General features: G+C 48.5%; 11 protein-coding genes across 13 annotated transcripts; 4 read left to right on the top strand and 7 right to left on the bottom strand.

Annotated features, from left to right (window-relative positions):
• Positions 1-6: 6 nt before the first annotated feature.
• LOC136185853 (putative 1-acyl-sn-glycerol-3-phosphate acyltransferase acl-2) lies at positions 7-958 on the top strand. Its single transcript, XM_065973053.1, has 4 exons — positions 7-415; positions 474-569; positions 614-683; positions 738-958. Exons 1-4 carry the CDS (start codon positions 134-136, stop codon positions 872-874), a joined length of 585 nt encoding a protein of 194 aa, XP_065829125.1. The 5' UTR covers positions 7-133; the 3' UTR covers positions 875-958.
• On the bottom strand, positions 689-2,689 carry LOC136185834 (tRNA wybutosine-synthesizing protein 5-like). Of its 2 annotated transcripts, XM_065973030.1 has the most exons (11): positions 2,426-2,689; positions 2,272-2,368; positions 2,084-2,208; positions 1,871-2,035; positions 1,711-1,813; positions 1,603-1,667; positions 1,467-1,553; positions 1,352-1,421; positions 1,263-1,295; positions 906-1,211; positions 689-840 (listed from the first exon to the last, which is right to left on the bottom strand). In XM_065973030.1, the coding sequence occupies exons 1-10, from the start codon at positions 2,659-2,661 to the stop codon at positions 933-935; spliced, it is 1,260 nt and encodes a 419-aa protein (XP_065829102.1). In that variant the 5' UTR covers positions 2,662-2,689; the 3' UTR covers positions 689-840; positions 906-932. The 2 variants fall into 2 exon arrangements, with proteins under 2 accessions (XP_065829102.1, XP_065829101.1); XM_065973029.1 differs by having other exon boundaries at positions 689-1,211.
• A 7-nt stretch (positions 2,690-2,696) lies between these two features.
• On the bottom strand, positions 2,697-5,405 carry LOC136185819 (protein fem-1 homolog C-like). The gene is made up of 5 exons (XM_065973011.1): positions 5,277-5,405; positions 5,102-5,216; positions 4,687-5,043; positions 4,208-4,475; positions 2,697-4,093 (listed from the first exon to the last, which is right to left on the bottom strand). The coding sequence occupies exons 2-5, from the start codon at positions 5,139-5,141 to the stop codon at positions 2,749-2,751; spliced, it is 2,010 nt and encodes a 669-aa protein (XP_065829083.1). The 5' UTR covers positions 5,142-5,216; positions 5,277-5,405; the 3' UTR covers positions 2,697-2,748.
• A 66-nt stretch (positions 5,406-5,471) lies between these two features.
• On the bottom strand, positions 5,472-6,679 carry LOC136185849 (ureidoglycolate dehydrogenase (NAD(+))-like). The gene has a single exon (XM_065973049.1). The coding sequence runs from the start codon at positions 6,237-6,239 to the stop codon at positions 5,472-5,474; it is 768 nt and encodes a 255-aa protein (XP_065829121.1). The 5' UTR covers positions 6,240-6,679.
• LOC136185840 (cyclin-dependent kinase 9-like) lies at positions 6,143-7,994 on the top strand. The gene is made up of 5 exons (XM_065973038.1): positions 6,143-6,435; positions 6,496-6,577; positions 6,650-6,740; positions 6,866-7,032; positions 7,105-7,994. The coding sequence occupies exons 1-5, from the start codon at positions 6,350-6,352 to the stop codon at positions 7,810-7,812; spliced, it is 1,134 nt and encodes a 377-aa protein (XP_065829110.1). The 5' UTR covers positions 6,143-6,349; the 3' UTR covers positions 7,813-7,994.
• A 587-nt stretch (positions 7,995-8,581) lies between these two features.
• Positions 8,582-10,214, bottom strand: LOC136185823 (beta-chimaerin-like). The gene has a single exon (XM_065973014.1). It carries the CDS (start codon positions 10,197-10,199, stop codon positions 8,700-8,702), a length of 1,500 nt encoding a protein of 499 aa, XP_065829086.1. The 5' UTR covers positions 10,200-10,214; the 3' UTR covers positions 8,582-8,699.
• A 65-nt stretch (positions 10,215-10,279) lies between these two features.
• On the bottom strand, positions 10,280-10,707 carry LOC136185856 (tropomyosin-like). Its single transcript, XM_065973057.1, has 2 exons — positions 10,510-10,707; positions 10,280-10,463 (listed from the first exon to the last, which is right to left on the bottom strand). Exons 1-2 carry the CDS (start codon positions 10,654-10,656, stop codon positions 10,365-10,367), a joined length of 246 nt encoding a protein of 81 aa, XP_065829129.1. The 5' UTR covers positions 10,657-10,707; the 3' UTR covers positions 10,280-10,364.
• Positions 10,708-10,713: 6 nt separating this feature from the next.
• On the top strand, positions 10,714-11,755 carry LOC136185848 (E3 ubiquitin-protein ligase Ufd4-like). Its single transcript, XM_065973048.1, has 2 exons — positions 10,714-11,039; positions 11,091-11,755. Exons 1-2 carry the CDS (start codon positions 10,769-10,771, stop codon positions 11,624-11,626), a joined length of 807 nt encoding a protein of 268 aa, XP_065829120.1. The 5' UTR covers positions 10,714-10,768; the 3' UTR covers positions 11,627-11,755.
• LOC136185809 (heterogeneous nuclear ribonucleoprotein U-like protein 2) lies at positions 11,649-16,418 on the bottom strand. The gene is made up of 12 exons (XM_065972996.1): positions 15,738-16,418; positions 14,505-14,586; positions 14,368-14,444; positions 14,173-14,312; positions 14,019-14,118; positions 13,851-13,963; positions 13,642-13,797; positions 13,480-13,584; positions 13,304-13,426; positions 13,128-13,253; positions 12,913-13,072; positions 11,649-12,856 (listed from the first exon to the last, which is right to left on the bottom strand). The coding sequence occupies exons 1-12, from the start codon at positions 16,390-16,392 to the stop codon at positions 11,793-11,795; spliced, it is 2,901 nt and encodes a 966-aa protein (XP_065829068.1). The 5' UTR covers positions 16,393-16,418; the 3' UTR covers positions 11,649-11,792.
• Positions 16,417-17,967, top strand: LOC136185846 (delta(3,5)-Delta(2,4)-dienoyl-CoA isomerase, mitochondrial-like). Its single transcript, XM_065973045.1, has 8 exons — positions 16,417-16,615; positions 16,665-16,753; positions 16,816-16,940; positions 17,002-17,050; positions 17,097-17,161; positions 17,213-17,283; positions 17,338-17,560; positions 17,615-17,967. The coding sequence occupies exons 1-8, from the start codon at positions 16,461-16,463 to the stop codon at positions 17,708-17,710; spliced, it is 873 nt and encodes a 290-aa protein (XP_065829117.1). The 5' UTR covers positions 16,417-16,460; the 3' UTR covers positions 17,711-17,967.
• On the bottom strand, positions 16,966-20,090 carry LOC136185824 (N-acetylglucosamine-6-sulfatase-like). 2 transcript variants are annotated; one of them, XM_065973017.1, is made up of 13 exons: positions 20,016-20,090; positions 19,715-19,962; positions 19,407-19,662; positions 19,226-19,345; positions 19,097-19,171; positions 18,890-19,038; positions 18,713-18,836; positions 18,626-18,661; positions 18,506-18,578; positions 18,296-18,443; positions 18,110-18,242; positions 17,955-18,056; positions 16,966-17,895 (listed from the first exon to the last, which is right to left on the bottom strand). In XM_065973017.1, exons 2-13 carry the CDS (start codon positions 19,924-19,926, stop codon positions 17,833-17,835), a joined length of 1,491 nt encoding a protein of 496 aa, XP_065829089.1. In that variant the 5' UTR covers positions 19,927-19,962; positions 20,016-20,090; the 3' UTR covers positions 16,966-17,832. The 2 variants fall into 2 exon arrangements, with proteins under 2 accessions (XP_065829089.1, XP_065829088.1); XM_065973016.1 differs by having other exon boundaries at positions 19,715-20,061.
• Positions 20,091-20,102: the final 12 nt, after the last annotated feature.

Raw genomic sequence — 20,102 nt, 5'->3', positions numbered from 1 at the left:
CCTCATCAAGAGCACCACGTATCTCTTCCTCGTCTTCTTCTCCGCGTTCTGGGGCTCCGTCTATTGCATCTTCTTCAAGGGCCGCAATCCAAACAATCATCTCGTCTTCGGATGGTTTGCACATAATCTGCGCATGGCAGCGATACTCGGCATCAAATACGTCTTTGAGGGCACCGAGATTCTTAGCGAAACAGAGTCGAGTCCGCACGTGCTTGTTTCCAATCACCAATCGTCGTTGGACGTGCTCGGAATGATGCTCATCTGGCCAAAAAATACCGTGTCAGTAGCGAAAAAGTCGCTCAAATACCTACCGCTCTTCGGCACGGGCGCCTCTATGTCCAAGACCGTTTTTATTGATCGCGTGAACCGCGAACAGGCGAGAAACGTAATAAACGAAGCTCTCAAAGAGGAGAAGGTGCTATTGCTAATTAATTAGGAAATTCGCTTGATAAGTGGCTAATTAATTGTTTTAGCTGAATTTGTGGATTTTTCCTGAGGGGACTAGAAATCACGAGGAGGGAATGCTTCCATTTAAGAAGGGAGCTTTCCACGCAGCTGTCCAGGCGCAGGTGAAAAATATGACGTTATTTTGTTTAGACTAAAAAATTTTCAGGTGCCTATCATTCCTATCGTCTTTTCGCCGTACAGTTTCTATAATAAGAAACTAATGAAATTTGACTCGGGTAAATAAAATCAATTTAGGATATTTTTAGAGGCACGTTTGTCTGGCGTTATAGGTACGATAAAGATCACCGTGCTCAAACCAATACCAACAGTTGGACTTACAACTGACGATGTTGACGAATTGTCTCTTCAAGTCCGAGAGCAGATGCTAGCTATCTATAGGCAGCGTGAGACGGACTCCGCGCGATAAATGTAAAATAGACCAGTAGCTAATTTTGTACCTGACTTGTGCATGATATTACTCAATATCATAATTCGGTCTTTTTTTCGAGCTCATTGTTGTCGTAGTCCGCATCCGCATTTTCGTCTTCTGGATATATGGCCATGTCTTTCAACTCATCGGGAATGTCGTCCTGAAATGAATCGCTATCATCGTAATCATTTTGAGACTCGTCATTGTTCATTTGCTCATTGGCTGCCAATTGTTGAAGATAGTTGGTCAACGAGACCAATGTTTCATACTCCAGATTCTCTATCTTTTCAACTGAGATGTCCTCGTATCCACCGCCAGATAATTTTACAAAAGCCTGTACTTGGAAATGATAAATACAGCGAATTCTGATGTACTGCCTTGTCACCTTTCTTGCACTTTCTTTCTCTAGACCCACTCTCTTAAATGTAAGTAGATCAGAGCCGGGATTTCCACGTTACTCTCATCTAACTGTACCTCATGAAGAGTCGAGGCAAAGTCGTCAGCACTGAGAAAACCATTTGAAGCCAAGTCCATCAACATATCCCTTCAAATCAAATTTTAGCTATTGATACCGTATCTTACAGCTTACCTTGTAGATAGTTCTGGCTTGAAATGAATATCATTCAATGATTTCTGCCTAACTGCATCATTTGTAAAGCAATCGCTTTCATTAAACCTGAAAAAAACATAAAAGACAACGTCACTGAGAAAAGAATGAAGCAAACCTAAATCTGCTCCACCACAAATTCACAGCCAAGTTTCTTTCCTCCTCATCAGCATAGGAACGAACCTGAAAGACTGGTCATTTCAGAGAACACTCCCATGCGACATACCTGATGGAGCCACAGATAAGGAATGTAGATGCAATCACCTTTCTCTACAGTAGCTTCAAACCAAGGAATTTTCCTCAAAGAAGGAAATTCATCTAAATCAACCCTACACACACACATAGACGCGTTCTCATATAAAAATAGCGTTCGCTGCTGAGTTTACTTGTCCACATCCATTTCATAATATCCTTTCTTGTAGTTATAATTTTCAATCACGTGTATATATTGACTGTCCATGAGAATGAGTTTCTTTGAGCCAAACACGACGCAGTGAAGGTTCTCATATTGATCCACGTGCAAAACCGACGACGTTCCACCGCTGCTAAACCTATGACAAAGCCATGACACCTCGCCTTTTTTCTCGTAAAAAACTTGCCAAATTCGAGCGTCAAAAAGATTGGCGGTAAATCCGCCACAGCTTAGGCACTGGGGAATTGACCAGTCATTTCTTAGTGGCTTCGGCAAAGAGCCAATCATGTAAACCGATTTCTTTTTGTAGTTCTGCGCAGAAGAAAAGTTCCGATCTCATCAGTGCTGCAAACTAAAAGTGCTGCTACAGCCAACCTCAATAAATTTTTTAAGAGTGGAGAAAAACCCAAACTTTGACCTGTCTTCTTTTTTTCCTGTTTCTAGTTCAACTTCTAAGTTTCCGTACTTCGAACTGCATGGTGTCTCATACATTCAGTGGAGTCAAAAAAATTGCACAGTACAAGTGTACCTCAAGTAGTCGTCTGTCCACTTCATCGGAGTAGACGACAACGGAACTGCGTTTTTCATTAAAACAGGCCGTTTAGGACGAACGAAATCGGTGTAGAAGTCGGTGCTGCTTGGAACTGTGGCGACAACTTCGATTTGCCCTTCTGACCGACGATGCATTCCAAGAACAACTGTTTCTTCTGCGCTACAACTGATTTCCAACGTGAGGAAAGCAAGTAGAAGCCGAAGTGAAGTCATTCTGATTCTGATTCTCCAACGTACAAACCCCCGGATAAGGAAATAACCTAATGTAAAAAATTCGGTGCATTTACACAACACTTTCAATCAATGCAAGTTTACGAAGGCCCTAAGTTTTGCTGGAAGATCGGTCGTTTCGAGATCATAGTCAACAACAGCGCACGCTGCAAGAGATCGCAGCGAAATTCCAGACAGACTCCGTTTCACCACAGTGTCGATCGTGGCGGGATAAGACTTTGTCAGAACGTCCGTACCCTGACTAAAAATCAAATCCACCGGCCGCTGCTTCGACGAATTTCGACAATTCACGGACGCCCCGGCTTCGATCAGCATACGTGTAGACTCGTAAAAAACGCTGTCCTTCATCTTCAAAAACGCCTCGCTGATCACCATCGAATGAATCAATATATGAAGAGGCGTATTACGATCGCGATCGACGGCGAGACAATCGGCCGAGCACTGGAGTAGGACACGAATGAGCCGACGATTGGGCATTCGCGTGAGCACGTAGCCGAGCCCCTGCGACGTCGCCTGATTGCAAGCGACGTGCAACGGACTCGATCGCGTGACGGCGGTGACGACGCCCGATCGAACGAGCCGAACGATTAACGCCATTCTCGATCGCCACTCGTCGTCGAATTCGACGTAGTCGATTTTCATCCAAATTGCGACGAAATTCAAAAGTATGACGAGTAGTTTCGTCTGGTGAACGCCGCCCGACTTGGATCGCAACATCTCGTCGAGACCCCAGGCGAAAAAGTCGTCGAGACGCGGATAGAAAGCGTTGTCGATCATCTGCCGAAACGTGTGCACGCAATTGATCAGTATCGCTTTGACGTCGGGATCTTCGGGTTTGATGATCTTTCGATGCATGGCGAGCGCGTGCGTCCACAGGTCCATTGTACGCGCGTACGATCCCGTCGCGCTGTACTTCAAGCCGCGACGTCGGATGTAGTACGCCGTCGAGCGACGCGCGCCGATGATGCGCTCGCGAACGAGAAGCGAATGCATTTCCAACGAATCGTTCGTCACGTCGCATTCGACGGAGCCGAGTTCGTCGGGAGTGATCGCTTCCTGGTGTCGATTGTAAACGGCTAGCGGCCGTATGACGTCGGTTTTTTTCAGAACGATGTCGTGTTCGATTCGTATTGCCATTGCGCGTTTCCATGCCGACATCGCCGACGTGCGATCGCCGTTCTTGTCGAAGAGAACCGAGCCGTAGAGTTCGAGAATTTCGGCTCGTTCTTTCGACGTCAGATCGTGTTTGTTGATGACGTAGTCGACGATTGCGTTGTGACCGGCTGTCGCCGCGAGAAATCCCACCGTCCAACCGTCTGGCGTCGTTTCCACTCGGCTTCCGGCTTTTTCGAGCAATTTCAAAATTTCGACGGTACCCTTATCAGACGAGGCGACGATGTGAAGAGCAGAGTACCTGAAAATAAAATAAAATGCAGTCAAGATACGTGCACTCATGTTCTACTACTACTAACAAGGTGTTCTCGTGAGTAGCACTCCAGTAGAGCGACACCTCTTAATTCTCGCTTACCCCTCCGTCGTCTTCAAATTCAAATCAGCCGACAACGTTAGCAGATATTTGACGAGTTTCAGGTGACCGCGTCCCGCCGCCACCATCAACGGCGTCTGTCCGCTATAGTTGGACGCATTCACCTTTGCACCTCGTTCGCTGAGAAAGCGAACAATGTCTAGATGTCCGTCGAAGCAAGCGCCGCGCAACGGCGTCGATTCCGTTGCCGTAGCGTGGTGAATGTCGGCTCCCGCGGAGTCAACAAGAAATCGAACAATTTTAGCATGCCCTAGAATTAAGAAACCAATTAACTAATTAATTAATTAATTAATAGTTATGAAAAAGACTTTGTCAACGAACAAAAGGGGATAGTAACGAGTCTCAAGCGCCTACTGTACTGCAAAGGGGAGGCGTAGCCAAAGGTGTTTGCATCTCTAAAAGCTTGTTTGGCTCCACCTCGTACTATAGTCATTCATTCGTGAGGTAAAAAATCATCGTACCGGCCGTCGCTGCCGTCCAAAGAGGCGGCGCACCGAGAATGTCCTCGCGATCGCCGTCAAATCGAACGGTTCCCGTCGTTTCGACGTCGACTTGACAATTGCTGACGAGATACTCGACGACGTCAAAGTGGTTGTTTTTTGTGCTAATTACGAGCGGCGTGCACGGACGACCGTCGCTGCGTTCGTTCGAGTCGAACAGCGCGTCGAAGCGATCCTCGTCGTCGTCGAACAACTTTCTGCCTTCGGCGACGATCTTCTTTAAAATGGATATGTTTCCGGATTCGGAGGCACTATAGATCTGCTTTTTTAGACGAGATTCGACGTTTTCGGTCGACTTCGACATTTTGATAACGTGCGCTAAAAGTTCCGACTTACATGTATATTGACTTACATCGCTGGTAAAGGTACTTTGTACTTATCTGAGAGTAATCTAAGAATTTTTTCAGTCTTTTCATCTAGAGGAATGCCTTCCCTAAGCCGCTTCTGCCTTAGTTGAGATGAACGATCCCCAGGCATAAGAACGTTCTCGCCTAATAATCAACATTTTTACTTTCCAGACGAGCATTCATAGAAATAACGCACAAACTCACCATCTCGAGGTTCAATTTGTCTCACTTTCTCATCCATTTTCTTCAACGTAGTCTCAAATTCCTCCTGAGACACAAAACCGTCGGCGCGACACACAATATAAGTCTGAAACCAAGAGCTGGGCAAAGAGGCTTGTGACGGACAAAGAGCTACATATAGAAAATCAACTTGTAAACAAATCCCACCACAGCAGCATTTTACTGACGATTTCTCTTCTTATTCATTTCCACAAATCCGGCCAAAATCGAAGTCATGACTTCAACCATAGCAGCGAGAGCAAATCCTTTATGTCCACCAATAGGCATAAGACTCAACACGTCACGTGCATCGGTTGTAGGCGCGCCACTCGCATCGAGCGCCCATCCCTCCGGAACGGGCCTCCCCTCGTTCCGCGCCTTCCAAATCCAATTCACCGTCGTCTCCGTCATCGCCATATCGATGCAAAACGGCGAATCGTCGCGACCGCGCGGCGCCGCGAACGAAATCGGATTCGTTCCGAAATAGGGCTCCTTTCCGTTTGGAGTCGCCATCGCCGAAGGACAAGCGGAAAAAGCGTAGGCAATGTAGCCTCGTCGAGCGGCACGTCTCGTATAGACGCCCATGCAGCCCGCGTGACCGACGTTTCGTACGTTAGCCATCGACATCCCGTACATTTCCGCCGCTTTGATGCATTCGTCGATCGCGCGAAAACCGGCCGGCGCGCCGAGGCCGCCGTCGGCGTCGACGATGTGAAGGCACGGATATGGAGTCGTGATTGTTACGTGAGGTCGCTTCTTCACGCTGCCGTCTTCGATTCGTCGCATGTAGAGTTCGAGAAGACGAACGCCGTGCGTGTCGATGCCGTAAAGGTTTGCTTCTGTGAGACTTTCGGCAATGGATTCGGCGTCGTCGTCGTCGTCGTCTGCGCCCGTGCACGATTTCCAAACGTCGCGTACGAACTCCTTGAGACGATCTACTTTGATCATATTTTTATCCGGGCGCGTCGCGTCTTAACGCGCTTTCGGTGAAAAAAGGCAGGTTCCTCCGTTTCCCCGAAGCTCTCGTCCGTTCGCGCGTTTGGCTGGCTCGCGTCGGCATGAGCAGATCGACGTTCGAGTATCCGTTTTGCCATGAAGTCACCAAGTACGAAACGCTGGCGAAAATCGGCCAAGGAACGTTCGGGTGAGAAAACGCGCGGGAAGTCGGCTCGTAACGACGTCGCTCACGCTCTTTGTCACTTAGGGAAGTGTTCAAAGCGAGAGATCGCAAGACGAAGCAGACGGTAGCGCTGAAAAAGATCCTAATGGACAAGGAAAAGGAAGGAGTAAGAAGTCGCATTCCCGTATCATAGAACCTCGTGGTTTCCGACACCGCCTCCTTCTCGTCCTACCGCTAGTTTCCGATAACCGCGCTGAGAGAAATTCGCATACTCCAACTCCTAAAACACGAAAACGTGACGAACCTGATCGAGATATGCCGTAGCAAAGGTAAGAGGAGTCGCGCGCCCGTTAGAAAAAAATTCGGACTTTTTGTCCTTGAAAAAAATACTGCATGGGTCATGCTCGTTTTTTTTGCGCGCGCGCGGAATACGGGTTTATCCCTTGCACGTTAGCCACGCCGTACAATCGTGGCAAGGGCAGCGTTTACCTCGTCTTCGACTTTTGCGAACACGATCTGGCTGGCCTTCTCAGCAATTCTGACGTCAAATTTTCCCTATCCGAAATCAAAAAATTAGCCCAGCAATTGCTGATGGCCTTATTTTTCATACACCGCAACAAGGTAGAAAAAAAAGGGAGACCCCCCTCTATTGTTCATACGATTTTCCGCAATACTAACTACGCATGACCCTAGATATTGCATAGAGACATGAAGGCGGCCAATGTGTTAGTAACAAAAAATGGCGTCTTAAAATTAGCCGATTTTGGCCTAGCGAGGGCTTTCAGTGCCGTACGCGAAGGCCAAAAAGCTCGCTACACGAATCGCGTTGTCACGCTTTGGTATCGTCCTCCCGAGCTATTACTCGGCGATCGCAACTACGGGCCGCCTATCGATCTGTGGGGCGCCGGTTGCATCATCGCGGAGCTGTGGACGCGCAGTCCAATCATGCAGGGAAATACCGAGCAAGCGCAGTTGAATTTGATATCGCAGCTGTGCGGGACGATTGGACCGGACGTTTGGCCGGGCGTCGAGAGTTTGGAACTTTTTGGACAGATGACGTTGCCCAGTGGGCAGAAGCGAAAGGTGAAAGAACGTCTAAGAGTGTACGTTCAAGATGGAAACGCGCTCGATCTCATCGATCGATTACTCACCTTGGATCCTTCGAAACGAGTGGACAGCGATAATGCGTTGAATCACGATTTCTTTTGGACGGATCCGATGCCCTGCGGCGAGATTCGATCGTTGGCCACGCAAACGTCGTCGATGTTTGAATATTTGGCTCCTCCGCGCCGGCGTGGTCAGCAGCCAGTTCAAGGAAAGGGTGGCGGGAGTGGGAAGCCTTCGGATGCCTTGGTTGGAGCGACCGGTTTGACTTCTTCGGCTATTGAACGCGTCTTTTGAGAGCGAGAGCTGCGTCGTTTCGTATTTTTTGGCCTCTAATAGTTGGTATTAATTATTATGATTTTGGGAGGGGGAGGTAAGGTTTAGACAGAAAATCTCTGCATTATTCTTGTATGTCCGTGTACATGCTGCATGGGTAAGATTTGCACTATGTGATAAATATATGAATATTTAATAAGGTAGTTGACTTACCTCTCGTGCTGTCGTCACGTGACTTGCAAAAGCATGTTTCTCGTTCGACGAATTCTCTCCGCTAAAAGAGACTCGCTCGCTCTCTTTCGTGGTCTGAGCGTCGCTCCAAGGACTCCTGCGCTCTCCGAGAAACGCATCTGGGAAGACTACAAGAGAAATCACAAAGGACAGTTTCCACCGAAGAAAACTCGTCTCCGCTGCATCGTACGCTTTCGAGATGACCTCAATTTCCTCTAATTGTACCAAGCTTACCTTTAGCGACGTGCAGGACGCTCGAGCGTGTCAGGAAACCCGTGTCCTATATGCAAACAAAAGAAGGAGATCGATTATAAGGTTCTAGGCCAGATAGCCTCGAAGGTAGCTAATTCTTACCGTGTAGGATACAGCCCTCTTAAATCAATTTGTGTCCGAGCATACAGGGCAAGTACTAGAACCGACAGTAACAGGTAGATAGACGACAAATTCTGGATACCTGGGGACACACAGTCTTGTACTTAGGAGTGTGCAGGCTTCAGCAGAAAAAGCTGGTCGCGGCTATTGAAAAGTCCCGAGACTACGGTATGCTTCTGATCAATGCTAAAGAACTGACGAAATAACCTGTTAACATCTCAGGTTTGATGCCGTTCACAATACCAAGATTCAGTCAACCTAAATAATAATAAAGCGATCTATGATCTACATCTTAAAAAATAAACCTAAGGCTCAAAGAGAAACGCTTTGTACTGAATCATCAACGAAACAGCCTTCTTTTGCAAGGGAACTTCGGTCAACGCCTCCAAATTATTTGCCTTCTCTGATCGCATCACAGTCGGCCCAAAGACGATGCCTAAATTGTCGGCATCCATCATATTTTTGTCGCTTCTCTCCGTCACGCGAGTCAAATGACTCATCAAGAAAAAGAGCGAGTTGAAATGAGGTTTTGGCAAATTCTGCAAAGCCGTTCGCAGCGCAAAGAGCTTCATCGTTTCCGTGTCGTTTTTCAACGCTTCCAAGACGTCGGAATAAACGTCAAACGTCACCAAAGGAATGGGCAACTCTCTCAGATACTGTTTCAGCACGCCAGCAATGATATTAATGTCGGCCCATAGCTTTCGCCCTAGATCTACCCCCTTTCCGTCCTTATCAAAGGCCCTCTTTATGGCGACGATGTCATCGGCAAAGCCGGGGACTCGATAGAGGCCTTCCTCTTCCATGCCTCTCAACTCGATTTCCGCCACGCATAGTTCCAATACGATGGGATGTCGCGTTCCGTGCACCTTTGTTACCGTTGTCAAATCGATGCCGAATACGCGTTTAACTCGTTTTGCATCCGGTTGACAGTCCTTGTCCGTGAACCCGGAACAGGTCTTGTGGCACTGGTAACCGCAGTCGTGGCAGCGCACGCCCTGGGCGCGAAGTCCCCACATGAAATTACGACAAAAATCGCACCAGTGTGCGCCGTGAAACGTCGTCACTTTGAATACGTGGGCTTTTTGGTAAGAACTGGGATTATCGGTTGGCATGCGAGCGCGAACGCGCGGCGACAAACCCAACTTCTGCGTAATGCTACTTTCACTTTTCACCCCTTTTACCTGGTCCGCCCCCGCCCCCGCGTGAGAACGAACTGAGCGCCGAAAAATGTCTCCGGCTGCGTGATACTCGGCGTTTTCGTCGGCATACTCAATAGCGATGTTGACGTAGGATTTCTTTTTCTTCGTGAGCGTCGCGTATTTGCGGCCTTCCGACGGCAGTCGATCGACGTAGTCCTTAGCGTGCGCTTCGATGTGGTACGTAATGAGACCGTCCTGTACAAGATCGTACATCGTGTCGAAGCGCTTGTCGCCGACGTAGTGCTGCCCCTCGTCGGAATCGTAGTAGAGCTTGAAATGTCGAACGCGCGACTCGAAGATGAGCGAAAGGCTAAATTCGCCCGGTGACGTCATGCTCGATCGCACGAGATAGGCTCCGTTCGTCATTTGAAGAAGTTTCGCCGCTTCGTCGCGCGTGATTGCACCGTGATATTCGCTTCCATAATAGGAGGGACGATCGGGCGTCGGACGATGGCAAGCGACGGGAAAGGGGCGCGGCGCTTGACGCTGGAGAGAGTACAAATAAGGATTCCATTCTTGAATTTCGTCGTCTGTCGTTGTTTCGTGCGTCGGTGGTGTCGGCTCGGTGAGAGCGAAGGACTGGTGAGAGCGAGCCTTGACCGACATATTGCGTTGTCCACCGCAGCGACTGGAGCTGGAAAGAATGCTCCCGGCAGAGATCCCGGCGTCTCGATGTACACGAAAAGCGCGCTACCTACCGTGCACGTGACCGAATTCTCTCTGCCCTAAAATTCTACAAAAATGGAAGTTCCGAAAATTTTTTGGCCGTCATTATATATCGTGAATGTCGTTTACGAGAGCGTCGTACTGTTCTTTCATTTCGGCATATTTTTGGTGTTCGACTTCGACTTCGCTCTCGAGCAAGTCGATCTGCCGAACAGCGGCTCGTTTGGCGACAAGCAAAAAAAGTCCTTACCTTGTTTCGCAGTGAAGTTATCTCCCTCTCCTGCTCCTCGATATGCGAATTGGCGTCTCTCAGTTCTTTTTCGGCTTTTTCGGCTCGCAATTCTGCCTTGTCGCGCTCCTCTTGCAAACGTGCAAACTTATTTCTTAGTTGCTCCATTTCTTGACGATCGGCGACGAAGAAACCGTTCAAACGTGTCGCGTCTCTCACTTTCAGAGGCTATAACGCGCGTTGCCTTTCCTGCGTCGAATTATATCTCTTCACCGCGGCGATGAGCGACGCTAATCGTCTCGTGGACTTATCGAGCGACGACGATACAGCTCAGCAACAATCAGAGACCGGCGTTCTCGCTTCGCTGGGCCAGAAGTTGGCGAACAAGCTGAAGCGACGTCGCAGTCGCGGCGGATCGACGAAGTCGACGCCTAGCAGCAGTGCACCACCTTCGCCGTTGAAGAAAACATTCAAGGACGACTGCTTCGATTGGGAAAAAGACGAAAACGCGTCGTGCGCGACGTCAACACGTGATGGAACTCTTTTGTCGCGTGAGTAGGCGCGTAGAAAAAACAAATGAAAGCGTTGACTCTTCTCCCCAGGCACATTCGTCTATTCGAAAGACTTCGACAAGAATGGCGTCGTCTACTATCTAGGCAAAGACGGTCGTTCGGCCTTTTGTAATCCCGCCGAATCGCTGCAAGTAATGATCACTGTGAGTGATCACGGAACCGGTGACGTCATTGGACGGCCAGAAGATATCGTCGGACGCAAAAACGCCGTCTTTCGAACGAAAAATGGCGAAAAGTCGTGGATCTGCTTCGACTTGGGCTACTCGCGCGCAATCGCGCCGACGCGCTACGCACTTCGTCACGGCGCCGCTGACAAAAGCCACGCGCTCCAACACTGGCGACTCGAGGGATCGGAATCGGGCGCTTCGTGGACGATCCTGAGCGTTCACTTCAACGAAAACGCACTTCATCGTCGATTTGGAACCGGTTCGTGGCGAATCGACGAACCGAAAGCGCCGATACGCTTCGTTCGCGTCGTTCAGACGGGACCGAATGCGAGCGGCAGTCACGAGCTCTGTCTCGGCGGATTCGAAGTCTATGGAACACTCTACTACGAAAGCAGTTGACTTACAGCGTACTGTGAACTTGTTAGCGTTAGTCGTTTTTGTCTCTTTTCTGGAATGACGTTTATTTGAGGAGATTAGGCAGAGAGATACTGTTGAGTGAAGAAGAAAAACAGCGAAAATCATAACGCACTTACCAACATAAAAGACTGTCCCGGAACGACGAAAATTAGCGGTAATTTCCGCCTCCTCTGCCGCCACCTCCGCCGTAGCCGCCACGTTGATATCCACCGCCGCTGTATCCACCGCCACCGCTGTATCCGCCGTCTCTTCCGCCAAAACCGCCGTCTCTTCCACTAAAGCCGCCGCCTCTTCCGCCAAAGCCGCCGCCTCTTCCACCGAAGCCGCTGTCTCTTCCGCCAAAACCACCACCTCTTCCACCGAAGCCGCCGCCTCTTCCGCCGTCACCGTATTCGCGACCCGACGGTCCTCCGCCTCTTCCTCCGTACGGCATTCCCCCGTACGACGATCCGCCTCTCCCTCTTCCTCCGCCGTAGGGCGATGACTGTCCCATCCCGCTGCTGTCGCGTCCGCCGTAGGAGCTTGGGCCTCCTCTCGGCGGACCACCGCCTCTACTACCGTAATATCCAGGACCGCCTGCGGGAGACATGCGAGGCGACGGACCGCCGCCACCGCCTCGATAACCTTCATTTCTACCGTGAGGACTTCCTCCTCCTCCTCTATATGGAGGCTGTCGATAATAGTCGCCGCCTCCGCCGCCTCCGCCGCCAGAACGCGGCGCATCATACTGCCTCGGTCTCGCGTAACGGTCGCCGCCGTGCATTGACGGCGACGGCCTCGGAAGATCGCGTTGAGAACGATAGTCATATTGTCTTTGAGGTGGTGGTGGTGGTGGTGGTGGTGGCGGGCCACGATCATAGTAGCCCTGACTGGGAGGAAAGCTACGACGCGGTGGAGGAGGTCCGTGACTCTGACGATAATACGGCGCTCTCGGAGGTGGAGCGCGATCGCTGTATCGGTGACGGTCACGACTGCTGTAACTGCCTCCGCCGCCGCCGCCGCCGCCGCCGCCGCTGTGACGATCGTAGCGGTGATAGCGCGGTTGAGGAGAGTGGTTGCGTCGGTGTCGTTTGTGAGAGGGCGTGCGAGAGCGAGATCGGCGCCTACCTTCGTCGTGGTATTCCTTCACTATTGGCTTGGCATCTTCTTCGCTCAGTTCAACATAGCAAACCGTCTGAAACAGATCGCCCGCTTCGGGCAAGTGAAATCTGGCTGAAATTAACCCCCGAAATACTATACAAAATAGCGCTTTCTAGAATTCTGTTTACCTTTCATTGACTTGACAGCGGAACGCGGAGCGCCGTGTGCGTCGCTCTTGTGAACGCGTTGCGACAGGTCGCTTTTGGACGGAACTAAGATGATGGCCTCGCGCCGGCTTTGAGCAAAGCTCGCCATTTTGCGAGACTGTACGTGCTCGTACGCATTGCACTGGATGAGCACACGCCATCAGAAAAAAAGAGAAAACTATCAAACTCCTACTGACCTGATCAAAGATGAAGTTGCGTTTCCTGATCTCGGCTATTTCAAACAGACGCGCAAGAATTCGGTGAACCAATCCCGAAATCTTTTCTCGACGTAAATTCGGCTTCTTAGCCGGACTCACAGGCGTCTAAAAGAACTTCCATTACAACAAAACGACGTGCTTTCCATTGGCCGAACCTTCATGTTAGCATAAATATTTCCAAAGCCCAAAACGTTGAATTTCTTCTGCACTTCTTCCTTGGCGTATTTGTGCGCCCACGTCGTCTTTCCGGAACCAGGTAAGCCGACCATGAGAAGAACCTACGGTTCTCAACCACTGAAAACAAAGAAACAAGATTCATCATTTTCTTTACCTCCGAGTCGGTGATGCTTGCCGGGGGCGACGGACCGCTCACAAGAGACTCGTCGTCGGCCTGCTGAATGAAGGTGAAATCTTCCGGCAATTCGTGAATCGCCTCCTGAAGTCAAAGCCAATTAGAATGCGTTTTAATTAATTAATTAAATAATCGTCTCACTGTCGCTCCGAAGTTCAAAGAGACGAGAATGTTTTTCGTGTAAACGTGAGGAAAGAAAGCCTTTTCCGCGATCTCTTCCGTCGGAAGTTCGATTGGCGTTCCCACTTGGTTCCCGTTCTTTGTGAAACTAATCGTCTTTTTTTCACTGACGAGATCCTGCGCACAACGCGAGTTAAAATACTAGCGCGTGCAGGCGATCCCTCCCTCACCAAACAGCAGCCAACGACGTCGCCGATATCATATGGCTGAGCGTATTCACCAAACTCGCCATTCGAGATGAATTTACCGCAGTCTGCGTAGCCGTAGGACAGTTCTTCGTCGCCTAGAAAACGAACGTCTTGGACGCCTCCCTTCACACGCACGTGCACACAACTTACCCAATGCCCAAGACGACGAGTCAACTGACCAGCCAATACGCACGCCGTACTTTAAATCGGATTCAACGTCGGGCATAGAAACGTCTTCCTGCTTCTCAAGCTATAAAGAAAAGACTATTGAACTATAGAACTCAACTGTCACATATCTCTTTACTCTGCATTCAAAGAAATGCTTTCCTCCCGTGACGCCGTGAGTTGCTCGGCAACCCGCCCAAAGGTAGCAGAGCTCCTGCTTGGTGACTCCACAGCCGGAAAAGCCGTCTTCAAACACTTTGAAATGTAGATCGGAGTTGTCTAAATATAGAGACGTCCGGTTAAAAAAACAATTTGATTATTTTCATTTATTTACATGTGTCTAGCCCAATAATCGATTCTTCCCTTTCAGGATCATCAAATGTTTCGTCAAAGAGCCTCTCTACTTCGTCCCTAATCACATAAAAAATTACTAGCGAGACTTTGTCTTGTCAAAAGACAATTTTGGGGTACCCTTCCTTGATGTAGAGTTCATCATAGGGAATCGGAGTCCTCTCCCTTCTTGGCGGCGATCTGGACCGAGTTCTTGATCGTTCTTTAGAAAAAGAAAGACGTCAGTGAAAAATGAAACGTAACGTGCATTTACTCTATCCAAATCTAATAAATTTTCTTATAGCCCGCCCTCCCCCTATCTCCCTATCTCCCCCAAGGTGAAACACAAGTCAGGAGCCATTCCAAATTGAAACAGACAATAGGAAAGATTTCTTCTTTCTTCCATAGTGCAGAAAAAAACCGTTTTCTCTTCCAATTCTGTCTTATTTCATGCCACGTCTCCACTCAATTTCTCGTTTATCAGTGCACAACTACCTCCAACAGCAATCGTCATCGACAACGCCACTCTTAGATTTCAAAAAAATCGACTACTCTCTCCCGCCCCCCACGTAGTAGCAAATATCATGGCTTGTGTATACTTGAGGCAGTCAGTGAGTGGCAGGTATATAAATCTTCCCATATCTGAGAACATTCCGATATCACATGATCTGCCAGCATAGATCAATAATAACGCAACTGCGCAAAGGGCTGTGAGCAGTGAAAGAACGCGGGCAGCTAATGTCTAAGTACAATACACATGCTCAATAATTAACCTCGTGTAGAGCTGACCACATCACCGTCTCAAACACAGGTCCTTGTTCGGAAGTCTGAAACACAAAAAAACAAACAAGTCAAGTGGAATGTCTAACTACATACCAAGGTAAGCCTAGGAGAATCCATCGACAAAACCGTGAAAAAGCAGGCCAGGGTCAAGAAGAGAAATTTCAGAATCGTCATCTTGGTTTTTCTCATTCTGAGGCCAAAGGGTTACAGTACCAAATGCGACTGGCTGGCTGGCTGTCTGGCTGTCTGGCTATTCCAACAGCTTCTCACGCCTAAGGCGCATTTCCACTGATGACGACATATCAAAATAAACGCTTCTTTGACTTAGGCTGCTTCCAACTTCCCAAAATAAATAAAATACTCTCTTCATAATAGATTTCATCTCCTCCTTGTGGCCTCGACAGATATTTTCTTTTCCACGAGTTTCTCAGTTGCTGATTGATTTGCTTTTCTCGTCTCCGTCAATCAAATACCCTCTATCGACTCTATTCCCTACTCCTTCCTATTCCTATTCTACTTCCCTTATGAGATCTAAGCCTTATGAGATCTAAGCCTTATGAGATCTAAGCGTAAGATCAACTAATTTCTCACCTCGCTTCTCACCACGTCTCGGTTTCTTATCCGTTTCCTCTTCCTCTTCCTCTTCCATCCGTTTATCGCCGCCACTTTCTTCTACTTTTTCTTCTTCACCGACTGCTGGTTTCTTCTCCTCCTCTTCTTTCCCTTCCTCTTTCCCTTCCTCTTTCTCTTCCTCCTTTTCCGTTTTCTCTTTCGACGGTTCTTCGTCGGCGTCGGGGTCCCCTTTCTCGCCGTCGCCCACTTCCATCGGCTCCGCTTCCTCCTCCTTCTTATCTACGTCGGCGCCGGGACTCGAAACGCCATTTCCCGTCGTTCCGTGATCCGTCGCGTCTTCGTTGTCTTCTACGTCGGGGTGAGGCCCCTTTTCGTCCTCCGGCTCCGCCGACGCTCCGTCGACGATCGGATCGCTCGCAACTTCTTCTGCCTCTTCCTTTTCCTTTTCGTCGACGTGTTCCGCCTCTGCTTCCTCTTCTTTCGGAGCTTCCGACTGAGCCTCTTCTTCCTCTTCCTCCATCTCTGCTGGTTCCTCCGATTCGGCGCGACTTTCCATCGCTTTGATCAGCCGTTCCTGCAGATCCTTCTTCAAACCTTTCGTAGGCAGGTTCAACTTTGTCAGCTCTTCCTTCAGCTGCTGCACTTTGAGCTTCTTTATCTGATCGACGTCCATCGTGGAAGAAAACTAATCACGTGATCGGCGCAGGCGCGTGTTGTGACTCCTGCCCAGTTCGTTCTTCGATGTTTAGCCGCGCGTTGTCGCAAGGAAAGCGACTCCTCGCACGCAGCATGTCGTCCTTCGACACTTTGGCATTGACTCGACCGAAAGAGAACATAGTCCGAGTCGAGCTCAATCGTCCAGATAAAATGAACGCCATGAATGCGACGTTTTTTCGGTTTGCCCGCTGATCGCGCAGCATCGCAATAAAAATAAATTCTCTGAAGCGAACTGGCGGAGTGCTTCGGACAGCTCTCGGACGATCCCGACTGCAGAGTCGTTCTACTGACGGGAGCTGGAAAACATTTTACTGCAGGTAAAAAGAATGAATTAGAATTAGAAAAAAAACACCATTTTACTTTCCTCTATCGTCGTGAGGACTCGATTTGGTCGAAGCACCTTCTCTCTTGATGGAACAATCGGCAACAGACGTTGGCAGAAGAGCCGTTGCTCTGAAGAAAATTATACAGACGATTCAAAGTTCCTTTACGGCTATTGAGAAAGTACGGTGGTTGGTGGTGGTGGCTGGTCATAATTCCAAATACGTGCTTGGCTTTCTCATAGTGTCCTAAACCTGTTATTGCTGCCATCCATTCTGCTTGCATTGGAGGAGGTAGGGGGAATTGGGGATCAATTCTTTGCTATTGTTTTTCTAACAGGTGTTAACATGATATCGGCTTGCGACATTCGCTACTGTTCGTCTGATGCTTGGTTTCAGATCAAGGTGCACATGACAAATTGCTGTGGCTTATGGTATCTATTCTGATAACGTTAGGAAATTGAACTTGGTTTGGCCGCTGATGTTGGCGTTCTCCAAAGACTTTCAAAAACCGTTGGAAACGAGAGGTATTTGTAGGAACTCTGAACCCTTCAATTTTTTGTTTTATCTTAATTAAATAGTCTCGTGAGGGAATTGGCTTTTACAGCTCGAAAATTTGGAGCCGACGAAGCAAAATCCTTGGGACTCGTCAGTTCCGTGTTTGACGATCGTCAGACGTGCATCGATGCCGCTCTTGAGTTAGCCGAGACAATTTCCCAGAAGAGTCCCATTGCAATACGAGGCACCAAGGCCAATCTCATCTACTCAAGAGATCATTCAGCAGACGAAAGCTTGGAATACATGGCAAGTGCAGATGAGATAAGATTGCTTGATTGATTGACAGGCGGCGGTCTCTAGGCGCTGTGGAATTCTGCTATGCTTCAGTCGGAAGATTTAATGAAGGCCGTGCAAGCCCTCATGACCAAAACGAAGCCGGTGTTTTCCAAGCTGTGATTTCTCTCCTGCTCTTGTTGGATTAAAATGAACTTGCACGTGCACACAATCTGACAGACATAGAAAAAACAAACAAACGAGAGCATATGGGTTTGATGCCAGTACCCTGCAAGGAGACCTGCTTATGAGCACTGTGCACCCGTGCAGCCGTATTCCTTGTGAATAAACGACTTGAATTCCTTCACCTGCCATAGGCAAAAAGAGATTTTAATTAAGCAATTATTTCGTCGTAAATAAACTGTACCAATTTCTGGTCAGCAGTGGCAGCACTATACAAATTTTTTAGTTGATACGGATCTTTGTCAATGTCGAAAAGTTCGTACTCGACTGGCGTGCCAAAGGACAACTGCGCGGAGTATGAAATTAGCATGAACACGAAGATAGCTAGCACTCCGTCACCTCGGTGTTGCTGGCATAAAATTCCGCGTAGACGTAATTGTGAGTGTCATTTATAAGCCTTGCAGCCAGATACGTGTTGTTTGTACCGTCAACCAGATGGCCCATGCGAACCACCTCTCCCAAGCTCCAGTATCTAATAGATTATCTTATGAATTCCTATTGAAGACGCGAATCTTTGTCTCTTACTCGATCATGTACATCTCTCGCCAGCTGCCTGGTGCCGAGTCCGCGCCCTTCGTTTTAACTATCTGCTTTGCAAACGATTTTCCGTTCATGAACTCTGGCAAATTGGCTCCAGCTAGTTCCAAGATTGTGGGAGCGATGTCTACATTGCCTAGAAAGATCAACGGAAAACAGCACTAAAAATCGGCCGGCCGACCAGATGCGTTTGTTTACCTGATATTCCTTTGAAATGACTCCCGGCCTCTATTCCGGGTCCACGGATGAGAAATGGGACTCGAATATCATGCTAAATAAATAATCGACGATTCCATAGGCAGCCTACAGTACCCGCACCTCGTACACTTGAAGTTTACACATTGGCAGACGGAACTACGGTTTGTAATGAGCAGAACTAGAAGAGAACGTTGAAGTGTGATTTACCTGTCCCAATTGGTATCCGTGATCGCTCGTCAGAATAATATAGGTATTATTCAACTCTCCTTTGGATTCCAAAAGATTGACGACAGCAACAATCAGATCGTCAACTGAAAGAAGAGTCCTCCATCTGAAAAAAAATGATGTCGATTATGGGAAGTATACGTTGGAAGTCTGATGAACCTGTTACGAAACAGATTATCAATTTCTCCCTCTTGCTTAGCAGCGGTCAGCGGTTGCTGCTGTCTAATGACCCAGTGATGATCGAGAGCCGAAAAGTTATAGTTCGGGGTACGAGGAGCTTTCATGTCACTAAAGGCGTCCGCATACCACTAAAAACATTAGCTGTACACGTACAAATATATTATTGATTGATGAAGCCGGTTTTACGGGTGCTGGAGTCGATGGAACGTGAGGTGCGTGAGGCGCTACGTAGGCAAAGAAAGGCTGACCTTTTTTAAGAGCCTAAATGGAAAGACGAATTAGCTCTAGATACAGGCATAAGTAACTCTCTATGACTTCGTTTATAAATTTTATTGTGTAGTTTCCTATAATTGACGTCAGATAGTCACTGGGATTTGTTCCGCTTTCAAAAAATCGACCGTTGTTGCTGAACGTGTTTTTGAAGTACCGATTGTCCTACCCAAACAAAACAATTGAAGGTTTATTTAGAGATTAATTAACGTTTTTGCCGCCACACGTTGCACATTGTCAAATAGTCATCGAAACCCGGAAGCTTTTGAGCGCCGGTGTTCTTGCAGTACGGTGCTACGCCGGGAGGATTGAGCAGTTTTCCGTATTGTCCAGTCATGTAGCCAGCCTTTTGGAGCCAGTTTCCCAGCATTTCCGCTTCGTAGGCGGGATTCGTCACGTTCATATGCATGCATCCGCTTCCGTCTGTCGAATGAATGTTGTGCGGATAGAGGCCAGTTAGAATTGTCGCTCTCGACGGGCAGCTGACAGAACTAAAAGTGATCACTCCACTCCTATTGCACGCCCCTTTCGTACCAAACCGGCGTCGTGACGAAGAAATTGTCCAGCGTTGCGCCTTCGTCTTGTATGAGCCTTCGCGCATTTTTCATCGGTGTCAAACCTCCCAACTTGATGTCTTGATCGTCGGTGAGAACGAACACAATATTGGGCGACTTGCAGTTGACATAGGGCAAAAGAGCGACGACAACGACGACGACGACGACGGCAGCGAGTACAAAACAACGCATTACTCAAGAAGCTCGTTAGAAGAGATGATCACGAGACTGTAGACACACGGAATTAGGTCAAGAGCGTTATTACGCTGATTCCAATTCACACGAAATTTCCGATCGAAGTCCGAACGACTGCGAAGAGAAGAGTCCTCGTTTATGGCGAAAGAAGGCCATTTCACTAGATCATAGCG

Source organism: Oscarella lobularis, chromosome 4 (genome assembly GCF_947507565.1).
Source record: "Oscarella lobularis chromosome 4, ooOscLobu1.1, whole genome shotgun sequence".
NCBI lineage: Eukaryota > Metazoa > Porifera > Homoscleromorpha > Homosclerophorida > Oscarellidae > Oscarella > Oscarella lobularis.
This window is presented reverse-complemented; position numbering and strand designations above follow the sequence as displayed.